Source organism: Lissotriton helveticus, chromosome 3_1, assembly GCF_964261635.1.
Source record: "Lissotriton helveticus chromosome 3_1, aLisHel1.1, whole genome shotgun sequence".
Taxonomy (NCBI): domain Eukaryota; kingdom Metazoa; phylum Chordata; class Amphibia; order Caudata; family Salamandridae; genus Lissotriton; species Lissotriton helveticus.
In genome coordinates, this window is record NC_136061.1 from 982,768,383 (window position 1) to 982,788,790 (window position 20,408).

The 20,408-nt window shown below is 45.8% G+C and overlaps 1 protein-coding gene across 1 annotated transcript in view; it reads left to right on the top strand.

The window, feature by feature from the left end:
• The window catches only part of MCM3AP (minichromosome maintenance complex component 3 associated protein), a 642,417-nt gene that overhangs the window by 282,831 nt on the left and 339,178 nt on the right, over positions 1-20,408 (top strand). Inside the window, exon 14 of the mRNA XM_078681440.1 lies at positions 13,268-13,368. Within this exon, the coding sequence (XP_078537566.1) occupies positions 13,268-13,368 (101 nt within the window). The remainder of the gene's footprint in view (positions 1-13,267; positions 13,369-20,408) is intronic.

Genomic DNA, 20,408 nt, shown 5'->3' on the forward strand with positions numbered 1-20,408 from the left:
GCGCCTCCTGCCTGTCTGTATCATCTAAGTCTCCGAGTTCGTTGGACCATGTTTCACGGAGGGCCGTCATAGGATCTGGTAAATTGTTGGTGAGTTTGCGTTAGGTGAGGGAAGTAGCCTTCTTAGCCGTGTAGTCTGTAATCTGTCCTCTAGGGGGGAGGCCCCCGGGAGTGTAGTACCAACTGTTATAGCTGCCCTAACAGCCTGATCTGTGTGTATCTAAATATTTCAGAGGGTGCTAGTTCTGCTAGTTCATACTGTTATTGGAGGTGGGCGAAGGTGCTACCTCCCCCTTGATCTATAAGTCCCCTACCGTTGATATTCCGATAGTCCCAGCGGCGGAAAGCCTTACTATTCCGAAGTCGTCCTAATAGTTGCGTTTCCCAGAGTAGAGTGAGTTGGGTTAAGACACCGTCCCAGCCTAGTTTCTGAAGTGCTATGTACCACCTAGTTTATATCTTGACCCTCTGTACTCCTTCTTGCAGAAGCACACTTTCATGATGCTCATTCGTGGCCAGGTTCTGTCTTCTTTATATCCAGGTGATTAGATGGTGACTTTGGACTTGCAGGACACATACTTTCATGTACCTGTCCTACAGTCACTACTTGAAGTTCAAGGTGAGCTAGGAGCATTTTCTATTTTCCTTGCTCTCCTTTGGTCTCACCAGTGCCCCTTGTGTGTTCAGGACAGTGATACCGCTGGTCGCAGCTCACCTTCGGTGGTTGGAAATGCCTGTTTTCCCCTACATAGATGTATACCTATTGAAAGCTGGCTTCCCATAGTTGGTTACCAGACAACAGAGACCCTCCACACATCCTTGGGCTTCACTATCAACGTGCCGAAGTCACACCTGACTTCTTCGCAGAGGCTCCCTTTTATTGGAACCACCCCGGATACAGCGCAGTGCCAGGCTTTCTCTCCACTCTGGTCCAGACCAGTCTCAGTCCTGGGTCTTGATGGCACTTGTTATGGGGTTTCTGGGCCTCCTGTATCCTGCTCGATGACAATGCCAGATGGCATAAAGGACTTCTGCAGTGGAACCTGAAACCCTGAATTCATGGGAACCTGTTGAATTCCATCCAAGTTTTGGAGAAGATTGTAAAGGACCTGCAGTAGTGGCTCAGCCTCAGTTGAACCAGCAGCAGACTTCTCTCCCTGCCCCACCGAGAGCTGGCATTGATGACCAATGTATCAATGCTGGATGGGGAGGTCATCTGGTGGAGGTTCAAATCTGAGGACTCTGCCTCTGGCAGAAACCCATTTCCACATCAACTTGTTGACGTTGCGGGCCACTCACTTGATGTGAAAGCCTTCCTCCTATCCACCAAAGGGAGGCTGGTTCAGGTTCTCACGAATAACAGCACCACCATGTGGTACTGCAACAAACTGGGCAGGGTCCTGCATCATGTGCCAGTTGGGAACTCTTGGGTAGGCTGGAATGCCAGGGCATTTCCCTGGCTGGGAACCACCTGGCAGGATCTTTGAACACTGGGGTGGGCAACGTTAGCAGGCTGTGCCTGGCGGATTACGATTGGTAGTTAGACTGGAAGTTGGCACAGAGGATTTTCCAACAGTGGGGTTAACTCTGGCTAGATGTTTTCACTGTTGAACACGCAATGTCAAAACATTTGCAAACTGGATTGCAAGATCATATTCCAGATACAGTGGAGCATGTAACTCCTGTATGCCTTTTTGCCACTACCTTTCCTGCCCCCAAATTCTGAAGATCAGGAATGACCAGGCCCAAGTCATCCCAGTGGCTCCTGATTGTGTGAAGAGAGTTATACACAGAACTTCAGGGCACAAGCGTTTGTTCTCCATTCAGGCTACATCTTTGAGGGGATCTCTTGTTGTAGCAGCACAGCATGCTCCTGTACCTGAACATACACAATCTGCACCTCCATGTGTGGAAATTGAGCTGTCGCAGTTGACTGCATTCAATCTCCCACCCAAGGTTGTGTATGTAATCCTGGTTGCCAGGCACCCTTCTGCAAAGCCTGGCTATGGCAGGTGCTGGGAGAAGTTTGTACCCTGGTTTGGCACCCACAATGCTGATACGTTACAGGCCATACTGTTGGATGTTGTCTTATTTGTTTTATGCTTAGCCTAGCAGGGTTTTTCAGTGGACATTGTTACAGATTATTTGTCAGCCCTTGTGGCCTTTATACATTTACCTAACCAGCAGTCCTTGTTCAGATCACCTTTTATGATGAGTCTTATAAAAGGTTTGACTTATTTGTCTCCCCCAAACACTTTTTGATGCCACAGTAGGATCTTAATTTGGCCCTCACTTCTCTCAGGTCATGCAATTCGAGCCTATGCACAGATGCCCATTACATCTTTTGTATCTGAAGTATATGTTTCCTGCTTCAGTGACCTCAGCTCGCAAAATGAGTGAACTCCAACCTCTCTTGACCTTTAACTTGACAAAGTGGTGCGGAGTACCAAGACATCCTTTTTCTTCAAACCGAACTGCTTTCCACGTTGGGTAAGTCATCATTCACCCACCATTGTTTGCCATGCCCCACCCCTCCAAAGAGAAGTAAACACTCCATTGCCTTGATTCTAAGCTATATGTTTTTGCATGGAACGTGCCAAAGACCATTGGGATGATCACGTCTTTGTGGGTTTCTCAAGGGCAAAAAAAGGCAAGGCAGTGCAGAAAAAGACTCAGTCAAGGTGGATAGTCCTCTGCATTACGATTTGCTACGCACTGACCTAGAAGGAAACTTTGGTGGGATTGAGGGCCATCCACTAGGGCCAAGGCTGCTACTGTTGCACTGGCACTGGAAGCGCCTGTCTTGGACATCTGTAAGGCCACAATGTGGGCATCAGTGCACAGATTCACTAAGCACTACTGCATTTACAACCAGTTTTAACCAGAAGGGCATTTCGCAGACTCACCACCCTGAGAGGTACTGCTTTGGTATCTATTCTAAAGGTGAGAGATCTGTGGTTAAAAATATCCATCGGAAGAACAAGTTCTTATCTTCGGTAAAGCTATTTCTGGGGGATAGTCTATCTAACCGCAGATTCCTTAGTGTCGTCCCGCGCCCCGTTTTGTGGAGTGGTCTCTTGTTTCCAATTACAATGGCCCCAGTTTAGACATCTGCACATATTTGGTGTCGGTTGTTGTTTGGCTCTGCCTCCCAGGGCGCAGGCAGAGTCAAGAAAGAAACTAACGTCGACTGGCAAGGGTGCCGCTTATGTACAGCTTCACCGTCACTTCTGTGGCAACCAAAGTCACCGCAGAGCTGCACATCCCCATCTATCAGAACTCGGGAGCTATGATGTTAAAATCTTCCAGATTCAGTCTGACACCTTAAGATCCCCTAAAGGCAAGACATCTGTGGTTAGATAGAGTCCACCATTAAGAGAATTACTGAAGGTAAGTAGCTTGTTCTTTTTGACCAAGTCAACAGTTCTAGTAAAGGTTTTTTAGCTTTTCTTTGTAACCCATTCCATTTGTCTTGTATTTTTTGTTTTAGTGATATATAGCATGGAGTGAGAAGTTAATATATTCTGCCCTTCTGGTGTTCTTGAGAAATGAGCTTCTTAAGTAGGTGCTGTAGATCTGTGCTGTGGAATGTTCTCATTGTAGTTAATACAAATTCCATTGTAAGAAATGTTTAGATGTCCACATTAACCAACTTATATTTATGTTGCAACTCTACAAAGGATAGTTCTCAGTATCCTGGTCACCAATTAATAAGATTCCTTTCTTGGCCTTTTCTGCTTTGTATATCAGCTACCTCTCCTCTCTGATGTTTGGATTAAACTCTTGTGATGCATGTGTTGCTTTATGCTTTTCGTTGTTGAATTTCTGGGCTAGAGTTTATTGTGTGTTTGTTGTGATTTTTTCATTGAGCAGAGTGAATGGCATAGTTTCATCTGCTTTGTGATTAGGGTGGAGCTTGGAGTTAGTGGAAATAGAAGTTCATTCTTTGTACATACCCATATTGGGGCTGTGGGAGTTTCTTCTTGAAACCAGTAAGTTGCTCTTAATATTAGACAAGCTGTTTAAGTATGCCAAAAAGCCTTTTTCTTATTTGGAGAAGTCTGGTAGGTTGATACATCATAAAGTGTTAAGTATGAAGTTTAGTAATGTGATACTAGCTTTTTTGACTTCCACAGTCAACTTAAGATCTACTTATCCAACATTTTAAAGAGATTCCCTGAGAGATGCACAGGGAACATGATGGGAATAAAGTTAACTTGTGGTGCAACCATAATTTTTATTAATTAATTCCTACACCACAGTGTGATGTATTTCCGTGGCCATATCTCGAGGAAGTATAATCTTCTTCTTGTATATACCTGATTCAATTAGGTCTTTTCAAATCCAGATACATCGACTTTGCCATTGTAATCCTGATTGACTCCGTACTGAGGGGTTACAACAATGTTGTTTAGAAGAAAAATATCAGTTTTATCTTGAAAAGTAACTTGATACTTGAGCATATGAAATTATAGGTTTGAGGCATGCGAGCTGTAGATCGTATACTTGTGCATAGATCTCCATCTGGTTTTGGGCTCAGATGTTTGCGCTTTGTTTTTGTCTTGGAAGAAGTCTTTGTGGTGACGAGGTAGATGACTCCTTCTTAGGACGATAGTGCGCATGGGCATCGACTCCATCTCCAGATTGTTTTTTTCCGCCATTGTGTTCGGATGTGTATTACGCCTCTCCGGGATCGTCTTCGAACCTTTTCAATGCGCAATCCTTACCACTCGACGGTATTGTTTTCGATTGTGGTTTCCCTTTTGACATGCATCGTAAAAAATACAAAGACTTCGATCGATACTTCGACGCGGGCCGTGAGGCCTACCCTCGCCGAACATGCCAGCAGTCCATAGTATGGACTCCATTTAAAAAATGTCCCGGGTGTGGTGCTAAGTTCCCACATACGGACTTGCAGGAGGTCAGTAACCTCTGCCTCTCCCTGGAGCACGAAGAAACCAGCTGCAAAGCCTGTCGATCATTCAGATCAAAGAAAACGATTTGTGACCGTCTGGCTCGACGGCAACAGATGAGACGCGGCACTAATCCTGTGGCAGGTATCTTTAAAGACGAATCGGAATTCCAACCCGGCGCCGAAGAAGAAGAGGGACACATTTCCGTATCTGAAGCCGACAACTCAGACATGGAAGAGGACTCGAGCATCACTCCGAGTCAACAAACTGTGAGTAACGAGTCCCAACAGCCCACAAAAACACCAAAGACTCCGCTTACACCTTCGCCTGCGAGCCGACACAGTGATACTATTTCAGTCAGCCAGCCTTCGAGCCCTGCTATGAAACATAAAGACAAGCCCTCCGACTCGGGATTGCGCCAACCCAGTGCAGGTGTCGACGATACGTCTTCCGAGGATGCTTGGTTCCGGTCCAGGGAGGGTCTGGCAGTTCGGTCTGGACTGTTTTCATGGGGCACAGGGTCAAGGCTGATTTGCATATGGCTGGGTCAAAACTGGGGTGTCGTAGTGGGCAAAAGCACAATGGATTTAACACAGATTTTTTGACTGGGGGAGAATGTTTGCATTGTCAGCATTTGGTCCATCCTTTGTTTGCTGTGACCCTACATCTTCGGCACCGAAACACCAGGCTAAGTCTGACGCTCCGCTGTCGGCACCGAAGACATCTTGGGGACCGAAAGACTCGCATAAGCCCTAGACTTCGGAGCTGATTGAACCGAAAGCTTCGGAACCAACACTGGCTAAACCGAAAGCATCTGAGCCGAAAGCAGTTAAAGGGAAAATTTCAGAACCGAAACCAAAAGAAAAGCCTTCCGATCCGAAAAAGGGGAAAACAAAGCCCTCGGAGCCGAAACAACCCGCACCTAAGGGCACCACGCCTAATAAACACGTAAGCCCTCCTAAACATCCATCCAAAGAATTTCCTCCACAAGACTCTTTGGATCCGAAGCAAAAACAGATGCATATTGACCCAGACACTCGGAAACTTCGAGCAACACTTCCCAAAAAACGGAAACTGGACCTCCCGGAAGACTGCCACATACCTCTTTAGATAAAAGACATGGGTACTAAACCCTCTCCCCCTTACATACCTCCCTCTCCTCCACCTTTTAACCCACATCCGCAAATTTCATCCAGCAAATTCCCCACCACCGCGTTTTTCACCTGGGCCACAGGATGATAATGGGGATGGGGATGAAGATGGAGATGGAGATCGGGAAGGGGATGGGGATAATAATCAGGACAGCATTCCACAGGACCCAGACCCCTGGGATGATTATGATAAAGACCCAGATCATACTAATGACCCTGATCTAAATCCCTCAAGACCATCACCACCTGATGATAATATTGGTTTCGCACAGCTCATTAATAGAGCTGCTCAATACCATGGAGTAGAATTACTTACTGATCCCTTAGAAGAGGATATTTTAGCGGAAACTTTCGCTCCCTCACAAAAAACCACAAAAATACAGCCCATTCTTAAAGGTATGATCAAACACGCTAATGAGGTATTCAAAGACCCTGTTAGAGCTAGATTACTGACGCCAAGGGAGACAAAAAATATAAAGCAGCTCCTACAGACACAATTTACATCAGGGGTCAGGTACCTTTAAATTCGCTTGTTGTTGCAAATGCACGGAAAAGGGCAAATTCTCAGACAGGTGAGTCTCCTCCACCTGACAAAGAATCAAAACTTATCGATGCAACAGACAAGAGAATTGCATCTCAAGCTGCCAATCATTGGCGCATTGCCAATGCACAAGCTCTCCGGGGCGGTATGATAAAGCTCACTATGACAACCTAGAAAAACTGTTGCAACACTTACCAGACCAATACAAAGATGAAGCTCACGATCCCATTCAAGAGGGTAAACTTTTCACATACGCTTCCATCAAATGTGCCCTTGACGCAGTTGACACAGCGTCGCGTGTCATTAACACAAGCGTTTTGCTGCACCGACGCGCTTGGCTTCGAATCTCAGGAGTCAAACAAGTAATACAGTCAGCACTCCTTAATCAGCCATTTGATCAACAACACCTTTTTGGCCCCACAGTCGATTCATCATTGGAAAAAATGAAGAAAGACACAGAGACTGCTAAAGCCATGGTGTGATTACAACTACCCTCCAATAGTGGTTCTTTTTTGTTGCTGCTTGTATAGGGGTGGCTCAAAGACCGCTGCATCAGAGAACACCTCCATATCTTATAAAAGCCCCAATCAATCCTCCTCATCCAGAGAATATTTTCGGATAGGATACAGAGGGAATAACAATAGAGGAAGGGGCATTGGAAACTCCACCCTCACTTCCCCTACCACCAAACAGTGACTTTCCCCCACTACCCCCGATCATTCCATTCCTCTCGGGAGACGTCTATCACAGTTCCAACCTGTCTGGCATTCAGTCACAACAGACAAGTGGGTAAGACAAATTATCCAGTCTGGTTACTGCCTGGAACTAACTTCTACCCTGCCAAACATTCCTCCCAGACAACGTCCAATGTCCACGGAACATCATACACTTCTCAAACAAGATTTTCTCTCTCGATTACAAAAAACATGCAATAGAACCAGTCCCCTTGCCTCACCAAGGCACAGGAGTATACTCTCTCTATTTTCTGATTCCAAAAAAGGACGGCTCTTTCAGGCCCATATTGGACCTTGGACCCCAGACCGCTAAACCTCTACATTCAGTCGGACCACTATGACATGGTCACTCTTAGACAGGTGCTCCCACTACTTCAACAAGGTGACTTTGTCTCTACACTGGATTTGAAGGACTCCTACTTTCATATTCCCATTCACCCCACTCACAGAAAATATCTCAGGTTCATGGTAGATGGTCAACACTACCAGTTCAATGTCCTCCCATTCGGGGTAACTACAGCAACGCAGTAGTTGCAGCCCACCTCATAAGACAGCGCCTTCATGTTTTCCCTTATCTAGATGACTGGCTCATAAAAGCCAAGACACACAGCAGCTGTGTGCAACGCACACACACACCCAAAACAATTCAGCTGCTTCACCACTTAGGATTCACGGTAAACCTCGCCAAATCCCACCTCCAACCATCCGTCATACAACAATATCTAGGGGCTACAATAGACGCTTCAACCGCTCTAGCATGCCCCAACCCAGTTAGGATAAGTGCCATACAAGCTCTAACACAAAAATGTCAGCCTCAACACTCGCTACTAGTGCGAGTGTTCATGCAGTTAATCAGGATGATGGCCTCTTGCATTCTCATCGTCCCTTATGCAAGACTCCAGATGCGTCCCTTACAGGAGTGTTTGGCACGTCAGTGGAACCAGGCTGTAGGTCAGCTAACAGATCTGGTGTTGGTAGACAACCTCACCCAACGCTCTCTGTAGTGGTGGAACACACAAAACCTTTCCAAAGGGCGGCCATTGAGGGCGGCCATTCCTCATCCCGGTTCCACAGGTAGCCCTAACAACCGACGCATCGCTTACCGGCTGGGGAGCTCATCTTCAAACCCATACCATTCAGGGCATATGGACCCCTCAACAAAAACAATTCCACATAAATTACCTGAAATTGTTGGCAATCGTCCTAGTGTTAAAATCTTGTCAACTCCACCTCATGAGCAAAGCTGTCCTAGTCCGTACAGACAACATGACAGCAATGTATTATATACAAAAACAAGGAGGGGACACACTCTCTGCAGCTTTCACACTTAGCTCAAAGCATATAGAGATGTGCCATTCCTCAAAACATATATCTCCTTGCAGAACACCTCCCAGGAGTCCACAATCAAATTGCAGATCTACTCAGTCGCCAAAAACAGCAGATCCACGAATGACAACTTCATCCTCAAGTTCTGCTTCCATTCTTTCAAATGTGGGGCCACCCAGAAATAGACCTGTTCGCCACACACCTGAACGCAAAATGCCCAAGCTTCGCGTCCAGGTATCCATACCCACTGTCCAAAGGCAATGCGCTATGGATGAACTGGTCAGGCAAACTTGCTTACGCTTTTCCGCCTCTCGACGCTCATTCCACTATTGCATCGGAAACTCAAAGAGCATTCCCTCACAATGATCCTGGTTGCTCCAACATGGGCCCGACAGCCATGGTTCACAACCCTCTTAGAACTATCAGTAGTTCCTCATCAAAAGCTACACCCCTCACCCAAGCTTCTAACTCAGAATCATGGAGAGATAAGACATCCAGATTCCAGTTAACTCAACCTTGCTATCTGGCACTCGAAATCTTAGAGTTTGGCTACCTCAATCCCTGCCAAACTGCATGAACATCATTAAAGAGGCTAGACGTCCTACCGCTAGAGCGTGATATGCCGCAAAGTTGAAAATATTTGTAATTTACTGTACAAACAACCAAATCAATCCACTAGATGCTTCTATTTAAAACATCATTTGTTACCTTTTCCATCTACAACAATGTAAACTAGCGTATACATCCATTAGACTACATCTTGCTGCCATAGCAGCCTATCTACAAAACAGACAATGCTTGTCTTTGTTTAGAGTACCAGCTATCAAAGCTTTTTTGGAAGGACTTAAAAGAATAATTTCACCTAGAGTTCTACCCGCTCCAGTATGGAACTTAAATGTGGTCCTTCCCAGACTCTTTGGTCCCCCATTTGAACCTAGGCATAAATGCGAATTACAATTTCTCACCTGGAAAGTAGCTTTCCTGGTTGCCATCACCTCTCTTAAGAGAGTCAGCGAACTCCAGGCATTCCCCATACAAGAACCATTTCTACAAATTCACCATAACAAAGTGGGTCTTAGGACTAACCCAAAGTTTCTACCTAAAGTCTTGTCTGCTTTGCACCTTAAAGAGTCTGTAGAACTCCCAGTGTTTTTCCCTCTACCAGACTCAGTAGCAGAACGAGCTCTTCACATGCTAGACGGGAAAAGAGTGATACTTTACTACACTGAAAGAACAAAATCCTTTTGAAATATGAAACAACTTTTTGTTGCTTTCTCTCCACCTCATAAGGGCAATCCTATCTCAAAAACCAGGATTGGGAGGTGGATTGTTAAATGCATCCAAATATGCTATGCTAAAGCCAAACACACATTAACCATTCCCCCTAGAGCTCACTCCACAAGTAAACTAGGGGCTTCTATGGCTTTCTTAGAGAACATTCCCCTAGATGACATCTGGAAAGCAGCAACTTGGTCTATACCACACACCTTCACAAAACACTATTGTGTAGACGTGCAGGCAAAACAACAAGCTAGTGTGGGCCAGGCTGTATTAGGAGCACTTTTTCAAACCGCTGCAACAGATACAGGTAGCCACTGCTAAAGAGGTAACTGCTGTATAATCTATGCACAAGTATACGATCTACAGCTCATATGCCTCAAATGGAAAATGCTACTTTCCAGTATTCATCTGTTCTTGGCATGTAGAGCTGTAGATTCGTATATTCCCACCCGCCTCCCCGGATACCTCTATCTGTTTCAGTATTATCTTACTTAGATACATTACACTTGGACATCCTTTTCTACTTCTTACTAACTCCATCATAACCCTCCATGGCAAAACAATCTGGAGATGGAGTACATGTCCATGCGCACTATCGTCCTAAGGAGGAGTCACCTACCTTGTGACCACAAAGATTTCTTCCAAGACAAAAGCAAAGTGCAAACATTCAAGCCCAACAACAGATGGTGATCTATGCACAAGTATACAAATCTATAGCTCTACATGCCAAGAACAGATGCATACTGGTAAGTAGCATTTCCCTTATTATTTATGGAATCAATGATCCTCCTTCCTTTCTAACCAACAGCACATTGTCTGCGACTTTCATTGTGCTTGATTTGACCTCTATGCAGTAATTATTTGCCCTTCTGGAAGTCAATAGTGGTTTTATTTCTAGCTCGAACTGCAGTGGGGACAAGGGACATCCTTGTCTAGTTCCTTGTGTTAGCATTTATCACAGAGGCCTCCATTCACTCTAATTCTGGCTGTAGGTTCTTGGTCATAAACAAATGGAGGAACTGACTGACTGGCTGGATTATTTTTAAAGCGAGCTTATGCCGAGGCGTCTTGGCGCTATAAGGAACAGGGGCTTTTAACCCCTTCCACGCTCATGACGAGCTGGGCTCGTCATGCAGTAGCCTCCTGCTACGCTGATGACGAGCCCAGCTCGTCATGAATAATGGGGTTCATGGAGTTCCAGCACAGGAGAAAAATCCCCATAGCATTCAAGGTGTTAAGAGATAGGTCCAGCATACATGCCCAATAACATTGATCAAAAAGTGGTATGCAGTTCCTAAGGGCGGGGGGAGAGAGAGAGGGGAAGGAAAGGGGGAGGAGAAGGGATGGGAATCCAGGTGGGAGAAGGATCACAGGAGGAGAGCTCCAATAAGGAGCAGGGGCCCTCACACACTTCGAGAGGTGTCATGCTTCATAATAGGGCAGCTGTAATTTATATATATGTTCTTTCACTTCTAAGAGTTTTTACACTGACTACCCTAACCATCTAAATAAATAGGTTTAGGAGATGTGTAGGGTTTGAGGCTTGATTTGAGACTTTGATCTTTCATCATAGAATAAGTCAGAGGCTGTTGTGCCCTCAACATGTGTTTTATAGATATAGTAAGAAACCTGTTCTAATGCCAAAATGTACCACAGTTTCTGCAGTGTTTGTGTAATAGTTACAGACTCCTCCTTCTTCCAAGTTCCAGCAATTGTCCTGCTATCACCACACTCTAATTTTAAATTAAGAAGGGAAGTATCATAAATTCATGGTTTGTTTGTTGGTTTGTTTGCAAGTAAAGATCGCAACCCCGTCATCATTGCACCTTCTCTTACCATAAGATTCTAAGTTTTGAGCATAGGCATATTAAGTTCCTGCAAGACATTTCAGGCAGTTCGAAACTTATTACGTTTGGTTTTGTGGGAAGCTAATACCACTGAGCTTCTTTTTTCTGTAGATGTGTGAAGAATTTAGGTATATTTCCGTATATGTCAGCCCGCTCACTCCCACAGATTCTCAGAAATCAGTCTAGATAAGTGTTTCCCATCAACCTTTGTTTCACCTCATGTTTTGTCTGGCCATTGTTTCATAGGTATACATTTCCCTTGTGACTGTTTTGATGTGTGGTCACATGACTCAGTGCTTAATTTGACGATCAGTCTATCTGCTTATGATCAACATTATTTCTAATTTTCCCTTTATCTAACATATTGCTTATCAGTAGACACTAGCATTCTTTGTTTGAGTTTGAATAGATCCTAGTGCATCACTGGCATGTAATACATGTTGAATTAAGTGGGCATGTTTGGTGAAGGAACATCATCTGTTTAAATTGAACTGAACCCTGCCATGAGTGACAGCACAGCAGCCAGTGCGAGCTATCACCTTCTTAGGGCAAGTGGTATATTTCATTCTAAAACCCTATGGGGAATAACTGCAGCCCTGGAGCTACCTGCAGAAATTCTGTGGGATTTAGTGTGTAGTAAGTGTCTACATGTGTGGAGCTAACTGAACGGTAACGGAAATTCCAGAATGACTGACATTCCATCCATATGGAATTTCCTCACATAAATCCACCTAACCTATAGCTTCTAAATGTGAGAAAGACAGCAGGAAATCTGTTAGCAAACTGTATCTGGTTTTAATAAATACTAATTGGTAAGATATAATGAACAACACTAAACATCAGAAACTTAACATAAAATACAACGTCTTAAAGGGATCTAGCACGGGGTCAACAGAATCAAGTAATGTTTGTAACATTAATCCACCGAACCTATTGCTTCTAAATGTGAGAGAGACAGCAGGAAATAGGTTAGCAAACTGTATCTGGTTTTAATAAATCCTAATTGGTATGATATAATGAACAACACTAAATATCAGAAACTTAATATAAAATACAACTTCTTAAAGGGAACTAGCATGGGGTCAACAGAATCAAGTAATGTTTGTAACATTCACTTAAATCAGGATGGAACAGGGTCCATATGGGTCCAGAAAGTTGGACCTTCAATCTCATGGCAAGTTACAATAAAAGTTGCTTTACTTTTTTTTTAACTTTCCTTTTTCAGTCCAACTGGCAGTGCTCCAAAATTTAGTCTAGCAAACTTTCAACATTCTCCCCCATATCTGTTTAAGTGCCATCGGAGCACTGATAATTTTTCTCTTTGCTTAAGTGGAGGATTCCAGTGTACATGCCTCTTTCCCATTTTCAGTACTCTATTCATTGGCTTAACCTGCATGTTTATAAATGTAGGAACTGAAGAGCAAAGAATACTATAATTACTTTTCTTACAAACGTGCACTTTTTATTTTGTGCAGCATATCTCCGAGGTGGTGGAGGAGCTGGTGGAGGACTCCCTGAAGGAGCATTGCAAAGTGCTGAGTGAGGACGGAGCTTCATATGCATCTGCAGCACTAAGGTAATACAGTGCCAAGTTCATAATCTATTTTGACAATGTTCTTTAGAGCCAGACCTTGTATGTGATATACATATTTTTTGCTCCTTCCGGATCCCACGGCCCATCGGGAGGTGGTGTACTGAACCAGCAGAGCCTGCCGGGGTATAAATCACACAAAGTTCAGCAAATGAAGCACACACTCAGGAGGTACTACCAAGTGCAGCTTTATTAGTCCAGTAACGCGTTTCAACAGACAAGCTGTCTTGATCAATGATTTTGCCGTCCTGCTCTGCAGGGTGTGGCAACAAGTCCACGAGTGGGAACACCACCTGCAAGTCCTCCTCCCATACTTACACAGATAGGGGTTCCTCCAATTGAATCTGTTTGTATCTGCAACAAATCCCCACACTTCACCTCCACGTTCCCACATCCTTTATCCAGTCGCAACGCACTTTGGATTAACTGGTCAGGGACATTTGCCTACGCTTTTCCTCCTGTCCCTTTTCTTCCATTTCTGGTTCGTTTGCTCAGGCAAACATCTCTCACACTAGTAGCTCCAACATGGGCCCATCAGTCCTAGTTCACAACATTACTGGACCTCTCTGTAGTTGCCAACAAGAAGCTCCCCAGTAGACCGGACGTTCTCACTCCGAACCATGGAGAAATGAGGCAACCAGATCCCAAGTCTCTCAACCTGATAATCTGGCTCCTAAGGTCATAGAATTCGGATATCTCAATCTCCCACCTAAATGTATGACCCTTCTTAAAAGAGCCTGTAGACTTGCCACTCATGCCTACTATGCGGCTCAATGGAAAAGATTTGTATTCTATTGTCAAACAAAACAAATCGATCCATTGAATGCCACAGTACAGAACATTGTCTGTTACTTGCCACATTTACTACTCTCTGGGCTAACATTCCCCTCCATATGGTTATATTGCGCCGCAATTGCTGCATATCTTCAAAATAGGCAAAACATATTTTTTATAACTAACTTTATTAAGAGATTTGCATCAACGTTATAACATAGTTCAAAAATGATTGATGCACATCATTACAACAAGTCCAGTCATCAGTATTGTAAAACATTACAGGGTCCAATCAACACTCCATAGTAGCTACACCATTTCCCCCATATTCAAGCATACTTTTGAGGACAGCTACGAGCCTCAAATATTGGTTTCTCCTGGTGAGCGCACCAGTCCATCCCTGTGCACCAGCTTCTGACAGTCTGTGACTTATGCTGCTTCCATGCACGGGCACATTCCGTTTAGCAACCAAACAGACCACTCTTAGAAAGAGACACTCGACTCTATGGCCAACAATCTCCTCCATCCTCCCCAATAGCGCAATGCGGGGTATTAGCTCTAGGGTGCGGCCCAGAACAGAGCTGAGTACATGACCCACCCCCTCCCAGAAGAGCAGCAACACTAGACATTCCCAAGCCACATGGAAAAATCTGCAGCAGGAAGTGCGCAACGTGTACACACTGCCTGAGCGTCGGGGAGCAAGTGCTGCAAGTGAGATATGTGGCATGCAAGTAGTTACATTGAACCATAAGCAGCCGCTATATCATCACCAATTCTCGAGGCACCATAAACGTCTCCCTCCATTCCTCTTCATCCAGATCTCCCACCCAGTTGGCCCACCTCTGCTGAGTTCTCTTGAGACCATTGGGAGTGTGGATTCCCAGCGAGCGGTAAATCACAGATGTTGACCCTTTACCCAACCGCCCTAAAAAAAACCTTCGCTTCCAACAGACTGAATTTGGGTAGTGAGGTAGGAGCTCATGAGCCTCTAGGGCGTAGCATAATTGGAGGTAACGAAAGAACTATGAGTTGGCTAGGGTATCCCTAACCTTTAGGTCTTCTAATGACACAATGCTACCTCCCCTGTAAACATCTCCCAGTTAGGAAATCCCTATACGATCACAGGGGACAAAACCCTCCAGGGTCAAAAGCTGACCAAGCAACGTTCCTTGCCATAAGGGAGTCATCCCAGTCATGCGGCGATTCCAGCCAATGAGCCGCCCACCAACAGATGAGAGACACCTGTGTAGAAGAAGGTAATGTGATAGGTAGACGTCCTCCATACAACAGATCGAGCATACTATTTACACCCAATGAATGAATTTCCAGGAGATTCGCCGGGTCGTCCCACCCCCGTGAACCAGCCATTAACCGGCACCAAGTGAGCTGCAAGGTTGTATAGGTAGATATCCAACCAACACAAGCCACTGTCAAAGGGGGATCTAGGCAGTGAGTGAAAGGCCACTCTTTGCCTCACCACCGGCCCACAGAAAGTTATTAATCTTGGCTATCAAGGAGTAAAACCACCTGCGGGGGATGGGGTAGAGATAGCTGAGTGTACAAATAACGCAACAGGCATACCATTTTAAAAGGGTCACTGCGCTGTATGGGCTTCAGTGACAATTTGGCCCAGGAGCTGAGGTCACATTCGAGCCACAGGTCCAGCTCCCGGAAATCAAGAGGCCAGGGCAAATCTGGGAAAGGGGGGGTGGGACAGACTGTGAATCTCTAAATACTTGAAGGAGTTGGGCTGGGTAGGAATGTTGGGACACCAAAACCACCCACTCTTCACATCCACTAGGCTGAACTTGCCTTCATTAAACCAGAGCCCAGATGCTTTCACCGTACAGCCCAAGAAGAGTTCGACACCTGGGCCCAGAGCACTGCGGATCCTTTAAAAACAAAAGGATATTGTCCGCATGTAGCGTTATGCGGTATTTGAACCTGTGTCCCCACCGCCAGCCCCAAACCTGGGCGTCACAGCATATAAACCACACCAGGGTTTCTATCACCAAAACAAATCACAGTGGGGACAGCGGACACCTCTGGCGCGTACCGCACTCAATAGGATACACAGGAGACATAACCCCATCTACACAGACCTGGGCAGTCGGGCATGTTAGAGAAGACCCTCCCCCAAACCGGCTCGCTGGAGGTCTTTGTCCATAAAATCCCAGGTCACTGTATCAAAAGCCTTAGTGAAATCAACTATCAAGTGGGCCAGGGTGCCATCGAGGTCCTGTGCCCGAGACAGCAGTGCTCCCTCCTAATACAATGGCACGGGCTGCAGCCGGCATAAATCCACACTCATCCGCATGAATCAGATGTGGTAACGCCCAGCCGCGTTGCTAACACTTTAGCATAGATCTTAAAGTCCGTGTTAACCAGCGAAATCGGGCGATAGGTTGAACACTGGTCCCTGGGGTGACCCTCTTTGGGCAGGACCACCATTGTGCCACAATCTAGATTTGGTGGAAAGGACCCCTGCTGCAAAGCAGCTGCATAGAAGTTCAGAGGGTTTGGGCATATGATTTCACTTAAGCGCTTGTGATATTCAGTGGGATACCCATCAGGGCCAGCTGTCATCCCGACTTGCAATCACGACACTGTGGCGTTTACCTCTTCCAATGTGAGGGATTGGTCGAACTCACGAGCCTGGGCACTGGATAGAGACTGCAGTGGTATGCTATCCAGGAGGTGATTAGTGACTTCTGCTGGCAGCAGGGGACATCGCGAGTATTACCCCAGATAAAAATCCGCAAAGGTCTGAGCAATGTCAGGAAGATCTTCCCGGAGACATCCCAAAGAATCCTGAATCACTGGAGCCACTTGGTTGGAGACACCACAATGTTCGAGGCATATGAGCTGCAGATCGTACACTTTTGCAATAGATCGCCACCTGGTGTTGGGCTCGGATGATTGCAGGTTGTTGTCTTCTTGGAAGAAGTCTTTGTAGTTACGAGATAGGTGACTCCTCCCTTGAACAATACTGCGCATGGTCATCGACTCCATCCTCAGATTGTTTTTTTCAGCCACTGGGTTCTGATGAAAGTTTTCCGCTCCGGCTAGAAAATACTTTTTCAGCAACTTCGAAGCGTAAAAACTTTATACAAACATTATCGACATCGAATAGACTACTTTCGACATCATCAGCTACATTCCGGTGCGTCAACGCGGGCCGTTGGGCCTATCGGCGCCGTACGGCCTACGCCTCATGGACAGAACTCCATTCAAGAGATCCCCGGTATGTGGAGCGAAATTCCCTCATAGCGACCATCACAAGGTGTGCAACCTCTGTCTATCGCCGGAACACGACGAGTCGACCTGCACAGCTTGTGCATCCTTCAGATCGAAGAAGACCATTCGTGATCGGAGGGCACGTCGACACGAGATGAGGAGAACGGCCCCAGCACCTGAGGCCATCTTCGAGGAGGAGATCGTCGAAGAAGACATCTCCGAGGGCGAGGACATCTCCGAGGACGAGACTCCACTTGCCGCCGAGGAAGACTCGCCTGATCTCCAGATCATATCAGAGGCAGAGGACTCAGATGACTCGATTCCATCTCGTCAACCCGTGAGTACTCTTGCCCCTGCACAACAGAGTTTACCCAAGCCAGAGGCAACGGTCAGCACTCCGCCCATGGGGCCCAGTCGAGACCGAAATATCCCCTCAGACGCCCCGCCTTCGGGCTCGGCTCCGAGGAAAACGACTATGCCTTCCGGAGCCTCGGCACCGACAAAACCACATGTGCCAATTCCACCTCTTCCATCGGCACCGAAGCATACACATCCTTCGACACCAAAGGATTCTTCAACACCGAAGCCAAAACGCCCTTCGTTGCCCAAAGACAAAGATCCTTCAGCACCCAAACCAAAAGATGCACCAGTGCCGAAGCCGAAAACTGTACCGGATCCGCAAAAAGCACCGGATCCAAAACCTTCCGGTTCCAAAAATAAAGAAGGAAAGCCAGCGTCCGACGCCTCAAGGCCAAGGAGACCTGTCTCCATACCAAAAACTCCAACCTCAGTACCAAAGACTCCAAGGTCTGATTCAGAGACACCTAAACCCTCTAACAAGCCTACCAAGCCAAAACCAACTTCGGCACCGAAAAATTTGCCACGGGACTCTGTAACGCCTCCTACAGCAAAAAACACAAAACAACCCCTAACGGCACCGAAAAAATAGACGCCGAAGAAGGTTGTAGAGGTGGAAGTACTGTTTAGATCAGATCCTAAACAAAAGAAAGTCCATATCAATCCAAAAACTGGACATGTGGAAGCTATTCCTCACAAGAGACCAGCGGACACACCACTTCTACCTGTGGTTCCTGCCAAAAAGAAAGATTGTGCAACTTCTCCAATGCACCCTTCCTCTCCTTCACCTTCTTCCTCTCCTATCCCTCCTTACATTTCACCTGCAGTTTCTCCTGTTCAATCTCCTGCATCATCACACCACACTGATGAGGAGTATGATCTAGGTGGAGGGAATGACATACCAGAGCCACATGCATACCCTCTTGATGAAGATATCGATCCAAATGCATATCCTAGAGATGACGATTTATATGACTTCCCACCACACAGTGTGCCCGACATTCCTGATCCTCAGTCCTACCCAACAAACCCTTCCCCTCCAGAAGATAGTATTGGGTTTAATCATCTCTTAAATAGAGCTGCCCTTTACCACAGAGTTTCAATGCACTCTGATGCCATTGATGAGGATTTTTGACTTGATACATTTGAGCAGTCACAAAGGTCTATGCAAATACTACCCATGATCAAAGGAGTCATTAAACATGCTCCGGAAGTATTTAAAGACCCGGTACGTTGTAGAGTGTTAAATCCAAGAATAGAAAAGAAATATAGACCAGCACCATCTGATCCAGTCTATATTAAGGGACATCTGCCACTAGACTCTTTAGTAGTGTCCAATGCACGGAAAAGGGCTAATTCCCAGACTTCTGGTGACACGCCCCACCTGACAAAGAATCCAAAGTTATTGATGGGTCAGGGAAACAGATTGCTGCGCAGGCTACAAATATATGGCGCATAGCAAATACACAAGCCCTGCTCTCACGCTACGACAGGGCTCACTACGATCAATTAGAAAAACTGCTAGAGCACCTCCCAGATCAATACAAAGATCAGGCAACAGAGCTCATACAAGAAGGCAAATTAATATCTAATGCCTCAATTAAATGTGCACTAGATGTAGCTGACACAGCATCCAGAGCAGTCAATACTAGTGTCACACTCAGACGACATGCGTGGTTACGCATTTCAGGGTTTAAGACGGAGGTGCAGACTACCATCTTGAACCAGCCCTTCAATCAAAACCAATTGTTTGGGCCAGAAGTAGACACTACACTAGAAAAAATGAAAACAGACACAGCTAAGTCTATGGGTGCATTACAATCCACACAGACTAGAAGTTCTTTTCGACGCTCCTTTTATAGAGGAGGCTCTAAGCAAACCGGCGCAGATAAAACATCATCTTTCAAAACGCACACACAGACCTCCTCTAACAAGGGCTACTTTAGAGGAGGATACAGAGGCAATAATAATAAGGGAAGAGGTAGAGGTAACAACAACAACCGCTCCTCTTCCACTCCCAAACAGTGACTTCCCTCTGCTTCCCCTACAGCATTCCACTTCTGTGGGGGGCAGATTATCACAGTCCCTACCTGTCTGGAATTCCATCACAACAGACGGGTGGGTGAGACAGATTATCCAACATGGCTACTGCCTAGAAATCACAGCAATCCCCCCAAACATACCACTCAGGCAGCGTCCAATGTCTACAGACCATATGACTCTGCTTCAACAGGAAGTTCCAGCACTTCTACAAAAGGATGCTATTCAATTAGTTCCTTTACAAGAACAGGGAAGAAGACTTTACTCCCTGTACTTTCTAATCCCCAAGAAGGACGGGACACTACGGCCAATTCTCGACCTCAGGCCCCTCAACCATTACATACAATCAGATCATTTTCACATGATCACTCTGCAACAAGTACTCCCACTACTACAACAAGGCGATTTTCTTTCAACACTAGACCTAAAGGACGCCTACTTTCACATTCCTATACATCCTGCTCACAGGAAGTATTTAAGGTTTATTATACAAGGACATCACTATCAGTTCAAAGCCCTTCCATTCGGGGTCACAACAGCACCACGAGTGTTCACAAAGTGCTTAGCAGTAGTAGCGGCACATCTCAGAAGACAACAGATACATGTCTTCCCTTACC